At 40.4% G+C, this 12,210-nt stretch overlaps 1 protein-coding gene across 7 annotated transcripts in view; it reads right to left on the minus strand.

The window, feature by feature from the left end:
* HECW1 (HECT, C2 and WW domain containing E3 ubiquitin protein ligase 1) overlaps positions 1 to 12,210 on the minus strand; it is a 252,223-nt gene that overhangs the window by 165,573 nt on the left and 74,440 nt on the right. For all 7 annotated transcript variants that reach the window (XM_064705015.1, XM_064705013.1, XM_064705011.1 and 4 more), the window contains one exon: positions 380 to 704. In XM_064705015.1, the coding sequence (XP_064561085.1) occupies positions 380 to 704 (325 nt within the window). The remainder of the gene's footprint in view (positions 1 to 379; positions 705 to 12,210) is intronic.

Here is a 12,210-nt window from a genome sequence, read left to right on the forward strand (position 1 = left end):
ATTCATATTCTTGACTTGTAAAACCTCTCATCTGTCACAGATTACTCAAGGAATCTCAAGAGGAAACCCTGAAAATATTATACTGTCTTGATACAGGAGGTATTTTCCCAACATCTAAATGGCTTTAAAATGAATTTATCTTGAAATGTCAAGAAATCATCAACAGAAAGCCTCTTTGTATCTTTGCTGAAGGAAAAGTGAGCACAAGGCCTGCAACCAGTAATACAGAAAGGAGCAGAAAAAATTCTTGTCATATATAAACACCCTTTAAGACTACAGTTAAGGGAGCTCACTACTATCATTAACCCACATTATTGTAATGCCTACATCTACAAAAAGCAGCAAGGCACACAAAGGGGAGGGGGTAACAGGGACTTACCTATGAGATACATGCCAATCCAGTCCCCTGCATCCACTTCCTCTTTTATATCCCAGTATATCACCAGGTCCTGCGAATGCCCGATGGAGTAGTAGGAGCTGCTGACCATCAGGGTGGAGCGGCTGTCTGAGGTGACGAGGTCGGTGTCACTGGTAGACCTCGGAATGGTGACCGTCTCATGGGAATTGTTCCTGATGTCCATGTTATGGAACTGGTCAGGGTTGTAGCTGTATCTGAGAGGCTCTTTGCACCGGCGCCGATTTTGTGAGTTCCTAGATGGAGACGCCATGGCTGCCAGGCCCAGGAACCTGTTTTGGTACAGATTCTGTGAAGAAAAAAAGAAAAGATAGTATTTACAGTGTTACTAATTTTTCAGCGACATAAGAGTTCAGGAAAAGTAGTAGATTACAGCAAGAAAGTAAAAGATCTTTTTCCATTTATCACTGCAAAAAAAGAGACACAAAAAGAGGCAGCAAGAACAGTTCTAACTCAACTCCTACTCTGTAACTTTCATTGTGAAAGCAAATGTAAGAGCAAGCCTTGCACCACCAACCTCAGCCACAGCTGAGCTTGGCAGTGTAAGGAAATTAATAAGAGCTGCCTTCCTCCATGTTAATGTACATATCCAGACACAAACACCACGACTGCCAGAGAGCCCCCCTCTTTTGACGACATGAGACGGTCTTCTCACTGGTAACACCTGGAGTTAAGTGTTAGCCCCAGTAATTCCCACTACATTTGCAGAATCCTTCTCAAGGCGCAGTTACTCCATATTGTAAATCAAAGGCGACTCGGACAAAGGGGAGAGAGAATGATACACCTGACTCCATCATCAGAAGGCTAAAGAATTATTTTATTATACTATACTATGTACATTGTATCTAAACTGAATCTGCCCTGCCCTCACTCTTGCTCACAACTGCTCACACTGCACTCATCTCTCCTTCTCTCCTGACTGTCCCGTGGCAGTCCGACACACACACACTTGGCCCTGACAGGCCGAGGGAACAAAACACCCTCACTTTGGGTAAACAATCTCTGTATTGCATCCTACTTTAGCACAACCCAGGCACAGCAAGTGAGATAGGAATTGTGTTTTCCTTCTTCTCTGCTTGTCTCACAGCTTCTCTCTGTTCAGAGGGCATGTGAATACCACAACTCCAGAGACCATATTTCATCTGCAGAGACCAGTTAGCAGCAAGTAAGAGCTGCTCCTCCCTGCTGGGTATCTGAAGAGTGAGCACCATGAAAACAGAGTTAACCCTGCTGCAAAACCAGAGATGTGTTCACAGAAGTATAAATACAAAGTAAGTGTTGCAATGTCCCTCTGTACAGCTCGTTGCATCCAAAGCTACAGCTCTCATCTGGTTTTTGCAGCAGATTGTGAGATATTAAGCACTCCTCGCTCAGGTAGGAATTTAGGAATGCACCAGACAATTAATGGCAACTGAGAAGGTTACTGAAGAGTAGTCATCATCCTAGGAGTTGAAAAATATATTCATTTCAACCTACCCTCCCTCAAGGCAAGCTGAATGACTTGTACAAAACATGTCTTGGTGAACGAGTTAAGAGCTTTTGTGAGATGGCAGATGGAGAATGCTTAAGTTATGACTGGGTTAAATTCTGATGTGAAGACATTGTCTGATACTGATCAAAATACTAGTTATTCCTGACTTCTGTACTGCTTGTTTTTCCATTTTCCATCCAGCTTTCCCTCTTCTCTCCCTGCAGCTCTGCTATTTCAATCACTCAGCTTTTCATTATTCATTAGCCTTCCATTATCCGTCTGTTGCCAACCATGCTGTAAATCTGTTAGATACAAACCCAGACAGCTTTCCAGCATGCAATGAAATGCTTTTCACATGATCAGAAGTCAAATCGTCCTTTTGAACTCAAACAAATTAAGTGGCAGAAAATCACAGCTCCATTGTCCAGCCGAGCAGTTATTTAATGCCAGCTTTATCAAGGCTATGGTAGCACAGAAGAACAGTAAGTCTTGAAAAAAACACAAATATTTTCTTTATTAATACTGTTTTGGGGGGAATAATTAAGCAACCTATTATTGTATCTTGGGATTCTGTTGCACAAAAATTGTACAGAGAGCAAAAAATTCAGCTGGCATGTTTGCAACCCTAGAATATGCTGGCACTTTGCAAACATTGCCTGACAACGCTTAAAATCCACTGACCCAAATCCTCACTTAGTGCATTAAACAGGGTTTATAAGCAAAAATAGCTCTGGTAGGAATGCCACACGTTATAGGAGGTGCTGCGAGACTGAAGCTAATAATGCAAAAGGTATTTTTTCCTCTAATAGAGGAATAGAGGGAAGGGAAGGGAAGGGAAGGGAAGGGAAGGGAAGGGAAGGGAAGGGAAGGGAAGGGAAGGGAAGGGAAGGGAAGGGAAGGGAAGGGAAGGGAAGGGAAAAAGGGAAGGGAAGGGAAGGGAAGGGAAGGGAAGGGAAGGGAAGGGAAGGGAAGGGAAGGGAAGGGAAGGGAAGGGAAGGGAAGGGAAGGGAGGGAAGGGAAGGGAAGGGAAGGGAAGGGAAGGGAAGGGAAGGGAAGGGAAGGGAAGGGAAGGGAAGGGAAGGGAAGGGCATTGTGTTGCATTTGCTGTGCACCTCATCCTGTCTTTTTTTGCTGCTTCTTTTCTTGCATTTATTCACTGTTTGGAAAGAGAGTTCACTTCACAGCATAAAGACCTAAATTCCATATAAACAGAAAATGCATCTTTTTTTTTTTTATCAAGAAACATGCTGTGAACATTTTCTAATCTGGGATGCACAAGCAGGCACACAAACTATCACACTCTAGTCAGTAAATTAAAATTGTTGGTAGTTTCTGTCACTTGGCAAAGAAGGCACTGGCTGTCACAACAGTATCTGACATAACTAGAATTGGTTTTATAATTGTGAGATATCAATGTAATGAACTTGAAGTTCACTCTTTGGATTAATCTGTATCATTAACATGGGTTCCTTTGCTCACTGCACTACCCAAAAGCTACTTCAGTTCAAAGGCAGACTTTTTATTTCTGGTGACAAATTACTCCAGGGAGTAGTGGTTCTGCAGATACTTTCATTTTTGAATGTTAATGGATGTAGAGTATTAATTAACTGCATACCTTAAAATTAAATTAGACTTAAACATTTTTTTTCAGCTCCAGCATGAGGTTAAGCAGTTTTAATAAAAATGGTATATTTATCGCTCTGTTTGAATTCTGTAAGTTCCTGTTTTTCTGTATGTTCATGCCAATGGAACAAATGGCATAATTTTAAAGCAACCCAGAAGGCCAAATTCTCCATAAATCTAGTATCTTGTATTTCCAGAAAATGCCCAAACTGAAAAAACCCCAAGTGAATTAAACAGTCAAACATAATTATCTGGATTAAATAATGGCATCAAAATACAAGCATGGCTGTATGAGTAAGTAGAAAAGAGGTTAGGTACAATAGTTATTCCACATTTTATTAGCAGCTTTTCATGTTTTCTATGCAAATATCTAAAGCCCCCAAGCCCTGGTGATAGAGTCCCAGTCATGGTGAGACAGCTTAAAAAAATGCAAATACATCCTCTTGATGTCTTGTGAAAGCAATCTGATCCATATGGATACATATTTGTAAATAATGTCTCTTTTAGGGGTATGAGATTAGTATTTACTCAATCCTCTTGCAGAGGTGTGTACACTACACACACTACCCTGAACAATAATTTCTAATATACAGTGTAAATTACAAAGCATGATCAAAGAAAGGCCAAATGTTAGTTGTCAAGAAACACCTCTTCATCCCTGCCTCAAAACAGTCATTCTGCAACTGCTTCTACAGTCAGTCCTGGCAAGGGAGTTCCTATCTAGGGACGCTCTGCACAAATTGACCCCCAGGCTTCACTTCCCTACTCACTCCTCTCACTGCTGATTTTCAAAGAGCTCTGGAAAGCTTTGTCTCTAAAGATCTACCAGCTACATGAAAGTCCTAACCAAAATCAGGTATTTGGAGGATTATCTGTGAGCAGCACTTTGCCTCTTATTTATCTCACATCCAATGCAAACACCAGAAAAATTAATTGAAGGGGTTTTTTTTTTCCTCCTATATAAATCCAACTGCAATACTATCAGGGAAAGTAGGAAGGAGCAGCCTAAAGGAAATGACAGATGAGATCTGACTGTAAAGCAAACAGCTTTCAAAAATATAAACATAGAAAACCTGTAATCAGTAAATACCAAGAAAAAAATGTCACAGTTTCTTCCCACATTTTCTCCCTTTCTCACTCACACCTCTCTCCTTTCCCAAGTGCTGTTAGGCATTCGGAAAGCACAGAGCTGCTGTCACCAGTGCCTTTTCCTTCACCGCTGAAACAAATGTACCATCAATGGTACTTGTCTCCCTCTTTGAGACAAGAAGAATCCTCTGGCTGAGAGGCTTCACACCACTATTGCTAGCTGAATTTTACCACAGGATTTAGAGCTGCCATGGAAGCATCCCCTGGAAGTCTGTAGGGTTTAATGTTAGGGATTTTTCCTTTTTTCTAATCTTTTTTTCTTTTTTATTCCCTTTGGGATTATTTTAAATCATGCTAGAAAAGTCCATGATGCTTTAGCAAAAAGAGATAGATCTCAGCTAAACATCTGCAAGGATCCAGCTCTGTTCTCTGTTCGGACAATTAAGAGCTTTCTTCCAGAAACTTGGACTGATACCATTTACCTCTGATAGCTGGAAGATGGATTTGTGCAGGTCAGGATGGGGGTACAATGGACTTTCACTGCTCATACCAGAGACAGACTATGATTGAAACACAACCCATCACTGGAGCCCTGGCAGATGAAGAAACTGAAGAGAACAAGGTGACAATATTAGCCACCTGACAGCAGGCTCAAAGTAGTCACTCAGATGTCTGCAAGCATCACTGCAACCCAAATTTCAAGGGCAACTGCTGAGAAAGACAAAGAGACAGCTTTCTGTGATGGGGAGCTTGGGACACAGTGCATTTATCCATCTGAAAATTTCATATGCCACTAGTCAAGTCTAATATCATAGGCAAATCAGATGTGGGTGGAGTCAGTCTCTTGGTTGCTCCACCAGAAATTAAGGCTCTCCTGATAAGTTTTCAGCTGTCATTTGCAAGGCTTATGTGCTTTTTTTAAAGACAACAAGGAGCTAAGACTGATTTAAAAGTAAAAAATTAGGGCAGTCTGATGAAAGTGATAAATTACCTCAGCAGAACTCTTTGGACCAGCTTTCAAGAAGGCAAGAGCATGTGTGTCAACAAGGATACTGTACTAACAGAACAGTAAGTAAGGTGGTAACAGTCTGTATGTAAGATTTGGTAAGCTGGATGAGAGAAAACCTAAAAATATTTAGAAAACCTAGTCATAGCCCAGGTATGAAAACCCAGGGCGAAATCTTGAGGCTGGGCCAGAAAGACAAGTAGGAAAACAACAGTGCCTACAGTCATCAAAAGATGGTGTGATGGGAATCTGCAAGCCAGAGCTTTGAGGAAGACTTTTAACTTGAAGGTGGGGCTGCTGAAAGGGCTTTCAGCATGTAAAATTTTTATTAGAGCTTAAATTAGAATTGAGTAAGTTCTGAAGGACAGGAAATCCAACTCTGTTGCATGGAAGAATAACAGAACTGTGTGAAACCAAAAGTATATGATCATGAATCTTGCTGCTGCTCCTTACAGGGCAGGCCTTTCCCCTCCAGCCTTGCTCTCAACTCAGCAATGTGAAGTCCTTCCTCAGAGAAAACTCTCTCACTTTCCATAGCCCTGAATACTTATTGCAGGATCTGCTTCTTGCTCTTCCCAGGAACCTTCTCATCTTCACATCCACTGCAGGCCTGCACTGAAGGCATCTCTTCCCCATCTGCTCTCCCCACCCATAGCCCAGAGGGCCCCTTAGCCACAGCCACTCAGCTGCTTTCAGGGAAACTAACTATCCTTCCATCAAACTCAGAGGCAGGAAAAGGCAAATGAAGTATTCTCATTTCCTCCTTTCTGCCTGGGGACAGTCCTCAACACAGCACATGGTACCTGCACAGCAAATTCAACCACGAGAACATTTGCATTTTTCATCACTGCAGGCACAGAACAATTGACTACACAAAATGCAGGGCAATGCAGAGGTAAGAAAGAACACAGTTCACAAGTAAGCTGTAATCAAGGCTACAGCTTCAGCTATCACAGCAACCTCCCATCAACCTACTGGCACCTATCTCAATTATTTATTTATCATCCTGTGAGGGAAAAATCCCTTTGGACATTTGAATTTTGGAAGAACTGTTAATACAATGCTTAAAAACAAAAGGATTTTTAAAGCATAGTTTATACTCTAGCCAAATCCAGTAAACAAGGGTGTAGAGTGAACAATGCGATGCAAAGTCTTCTCCATACAATTCATTATTTGACTTGCTGTAAACATAAAACTCAACGCAAAAGTCATGAAACTAGCCACGAAGCCAAAGGATTTGGAGAGCACAGAGAACTTTGTAGCATTGGTCCATTTCTTTTAGAGGCACAGGAATGGCTTCTTGGTGCTTCAAAGGAATTGTTTAATAGCCCAAGGGAGGTACAGGCTTACATGGTCTACTGACGCCCTCTTCCCACCACCCTTTTCTGCACATTACAGAGCACATAGATGAAACTGCTGCTCTTGGGCAAGCTGAAAACATTTCAGAGGAGTGCATGCCATAGAAAACTAGAGAACTTCAAGAGCATTTGTCACAATATTGCACACCTATGGCACTATATATGTACACACACACACATATATATGTGCCTATAATGACCACTAATCAAAAATCAAAGCCATTATAAATCAGCAGCAGGGCAAATGGATGCTATCAGCCAGTTCATTTTTCCATTTTCTGACCTTTGTGCCTTTCCAGTCCAGCTGTACTGCTATTTTAATGTATCCTCTTACATTTAACTTTGCTTCAGTGATGTGCAAATCAGTGCACAAATTAGAATCAAAATGAAAGAGCAGGCCTGAAGGTCAGCCCAGCAAGGTTTGGTGCTGGTGAGTGGGATTGATTCCTGATGCAGGCCTATTAGTCATAAGGCAGAAAAAAGTGGCAGCACAGTAATGAGGGTACTCCTACCGTCTACACAGCAAACAAACAAGAGCAGTCCATATATTCTGAAAGCACTTAAACAATCTCCTGGGGACAAGAAGATAGAAGCTGGAATATGGGGCAACGATTGGAGGGAAAGTCTTTGGGTTCAGAAAAAGGAAGAAAATTAATAATGTGGTTTTTTTCTTCTCTGTGTGAAAGTACTACAAAAGAATAATGTCTGATGAACTCAAGAGAGTGTGCTAAAAGACACACACATCACATCAAGATCTGTACTCCTGTAAGTATATAAATGAAACAACCTTCTGGAAAAAAAACAACAACAAAGACATTTTCCCAGTTTTACATGAGTTGACTCTGAATTTCTCCACTTTATGTGTAAGAGCAATTAACAATCTTATGTTCAAGACATTTGCACTGAGTCAGTGACAATCCACTTGCAGTTCTCCACATAAAGCCCTAGGAAGTTTCTGCAGTGGAATGCAACTAAGTACAAAATTAATTTCTTATTTTCTGTTAAAATGGTAGCCGCAAAAACAGCCTTGTCTCAGCAGTTCAGCACAGCAGGGGATGAGAAACAGCCATCAGACTTACCCATTACAGAGAAAAGAACTGAAAACACTGCCAACATTTTTAAAGGACATATTCAAGTACACAAGAACAGGTAAATATGCAATATGGCCTGAATATAAAATCTCAAAAAGATATAATTAAGAGAATTAGAAAAGGGTCAACATGATAATATCTTTAACCAAGATAACATTACACAGCTTCAGTCTATTTTTTTCACACTTCAAAATGAAAGAAATAAGCTTAGGATCTGCTCATACGCTACAGACAAACACTCGAAAGTCCACAATGCTCACCTTTGTTCATGCTTTATGATGCACATAATAGGAAATGTGTATCTTTTACTTGGTTGGTTTTAACCACCAGAAGCAGGCAGAGAAGTCTGCAGCAGTACCGGACAGAGGAAGGACAGTGACCACCTCTCAACAGGTACAAGATGAAGCATTTGTACATTGCACAACACAACCCCTCTTACCAAGCATCCTCATGTGCACAAAGGCCAGTGTAGATCATGCCAGATTCACAGATACACAAGTCCTTGTGACTGTAGTGCCAAAGACTAAAAACCCCCATTTCTTCATCATTTCAAACCCAAGAACAATATTTATGGACAACAAGCATGGCAGGAAAGAATCCAAACAAATCTGTAGCAGGCACTAGTATTGGTTTAATCCACCTTTTAAAGTAAATTAAGCATCACTCTAAGAAGAAGGTTGTCTCAAAAAGTCTGTGTGTCCCACATTGAACTGCTTAAGAATCACTGCCACATTTATGAGGGCCACTGGAAGGTGGGACTCTGCTGGCCTCCCAGGAACAGTTCTTAATCCAAGGGGCTTTCAGGAAGGACGAGGTTAAGAACAGGGATGCTCTTCTCTGTTACAGGCTAAAACCACTGCTGCTATTCTGTGAGCTGATCCCTGATACTCCTACTGAGAAGCCCTGCCCATGCTGGATGTCCTGTTTTAGGTTCTGCACAGCACATAATAACAGACATTGCTTACCTGATGGATTTTTATAACTTTGGTTCTTCAAGTACTTTTCCATGAAAAAGATCAATGTCTACAGATTCATTCAGCTGAAATTCCGAGTACTTAAGCCACCCAATTTAGGAATGCAAGACTCCCTGAGTACTCAGAGGGAAGGGACAGGCTACTCATAAAAATGACTGAGACCCAGGTAAGGCTTTCCCAGACAGAATTCAGCTCCATCTCTCTTTATCCCTTTTTAAGGAGTCAGTGACTGTTGGGATCCTAGGTCAGACATGTTAGGTTAGGTAGGAAGGAGTCAGACCTCTTAAGCTGTAAAATTTTGTATTATATAAAGGTAAGTGGGCAAAGCACTCCTGAGGGCAGCAGAAAATGTGTATTCTAAGTACATTAATGGATGTAAAATAGAATCATAAGGGAAATTAAAAAACATAACTAAATTACTACCTGGTTACTTAAGAATAGTCTGATTTTTTAGACAACTATAAAATTGCAGACTAGAGGGTACATCCAGAGAGAGAGCACAGAAAATAAAATACTTAGTATAGTATATGCACTCTATGTACAGCTCTTTTTAAAAGATGTAGTACCAGTAAACGTTGCAGAGGTTTACAGGAAAAGCTGTGAAGCCATTCTGCACAATTTAAGAGACTAACAATGAAATGATGTAGAGTAAGTATGAGTTGCAGAAAGATATCCAGTAATGTACACTGTTTCCCAGAACTGTCAGGTACAGCAATTTCTCAGTCATTGCTCAGAAGCAGTCCGAGATTTCCCATATCTCTTCCCCAAAGATCAGCGACTGAAGGAGTCTTTCTTTTTTTGTGGAAAGCACTCTTAATTTCTTATGTTACATGAGAGTTATAAAAATTCTACCATTCTCTACCATGAAGAATGCATTACACCTTCCACTAAGACAACTGCTTTACTAGAAAACAAGCCTTGTGTGATATCTCTAGTGTATATTGCTACCAGACACAAGAAGAAAAGACTTGTCTAATGTATTACACAGGTGTCAGGCATTGCTTATTATGCATGAAATACACACACAAGAAAGAGGCACTGAAAACAACTAAGCACAGATATCAAAACAGAAGTTTTTAATATTAACCTCCTTTCAGACATAAGTATACATCTTTGCAAATGAAAGGTTCATGTGTGCATGTATCAAAGGATTTATCCTGCAGATCTATGCATGTAGCATTCCCACCACCCATGCTTCTCTTTTTGCCTAGACACTCCTGTGCAGCACAAGTGCATCCATACACACCACGAAACATTTATCACCATGACCTGAAAAACTTCTGTTGACTCTGTGAGTGCCCTCCTCTGAAAGAGCTGTGTGCACTTTCCATCCTCCCTCCCTCTATTCCAAGCTTTGGCAATGACCCTGTTCCTCTGTGCCATGTCTCTCCCATCACAGCCCAAGCCACAGCCACATTCCAGGTGACCATGCACATTCTTCTCCTCCCCATCCCTTTTTATTCTCAAGGCCTATCTCCCCCTTCTCGCTTGTCAGTACCACTGTCCCAACACTTGCAGGTAGGAAGGGACAGGACACACAGCATCACTTGCTGTACCAGCCATAAGACAGACACTGGATTAACTCGTGGGGACAACAAACACACAAAACTCAGCAGGGCTGGAAAGAGGCTCTTTTCACTCATGAATCTTTGGCTGACCCCCACTCCACAGCAAAGAGAACATAAAAAATGTCCTGTTTCATTCACTGCTGCTAGACTGTCATGCTTCTTTACCTCCATCTGTATTTCTTTAAGAGTCTAAGTGTTTTGAAGTGTCAGTCTCTTAGCCTCCTCAGGCAGTGAGGCAGGTAGGTACCATTAGCAGTCTGTCGAGTATTAATGCCTGTATCAACCATTCCTTTGATCTATGAGCAACAACAAACCATTGCAATAAACCAGTCTTTCAACCAGCTTCAGAGTGTGCCCCCAGTTCCATCGTCTCCCTTTCAATGAGGCCTGAAATATTCCCTGACATTTTCAAATTAATTGGCTACAGAGCTCCTGTTATTACCATATCACCTCCAGAAAACTACAGAAATGCCATGCAGTTGAGTGTGCTTGATCCTGCTTACAATAAAGTTAAAGGCAAAACTTCCCTTGATTTCAATGGGGAACAAAGTGACTTTGTAAAGCAAAGGAAAACCTGTATAGCTGTCAACAGCTGCAGCTAACAAGGACTAATCCAGGCCTGGAAAATAAAGAGTTCATATTTTAACTAAAACACTTCACATGTTATCATCCATGGACAACCTACTCTGTTGGAAGACACATCACAAAACATGTAGAGCAGCAAGTTGCATTTTGAAATACAGATCACAGCAAGTACTCTTAGAATGCAATCACAAAACGTAAAAACAAACGTGATTTGATAGGTTAGGATTAATTTAAGACATAATTAGTTTTAGACCATGATATCTGGGTTTTTTCCTATGCAATTATAAGAATAATTTTTTGCTTTTTCTAAAGAAAATTGGAACATGAGACATTAAAGCATAATCATCATTATGGCACATATTCTGTCTGATATCACTGGATGTCAGTGAAAATGACAGAATTAAAACTTCTTCGAAGTACTAAGAGTTTGAATTCCCCATTTAAGTATGCTTATTCTTAACAGATTCTTCATGTATCTACCGTTTCAGGGGGACCGTGACAACAAAATACCTGAAATTTGTTGTTTTCAAAGAAACATCTATTATGACCAACATTTTGAGGATCAAGATTTCCTAATTTGCACTGAAGAATGGTAAAGAAAAACTGACCAATGCTAAATAATGGCAAAGATCAAATATTTTATTATTGAAAATAATTCTGATATTATTAAAAACTTAATACTAGTGATTTTAAACCTACAAGGCATAGTTTAAAGGGTGAGATTTTTCTGTTCCTGGAGAGGAAAAAACTACGACAAGTATTTTCAAACCAGACTGCTACTTACTGCTTCATCATTATTTAAAGTTGTTTATGTTTTGATTGTATAAATCATAATAAGCTGCTACTATAACTGTATTCATAAGAAAGCAAAAAAACTGGGGAAATTAGGACTAGAGAAAAGTAGAAGTTCTGGTATTACAATCTCTCATTGAGGAACAAGATTCAGATTTTACAAAAAGAACACATGGTGGCCAAAAAACTCCTACATGAGATAAGCTGCGTTCAGGGACTCAGTTTTCATCTAGATCAC

The sequence above is a fragment of the Zonotrichia leucophrys genome, chromosome 2, assembly GCF_028769735.1.
Source record: "Zonotrichia leucophrys gambelii isolate GWCS_2022_RI chromosome 2, RI_Zleu_2.0, whole genome shotgun sequence".
NCBI lineage: Eukaryota > Metazoa > Chordata > Aves > Passeriformes > Passerellidae > Zonotrichia > Zonotrichia leucophrys.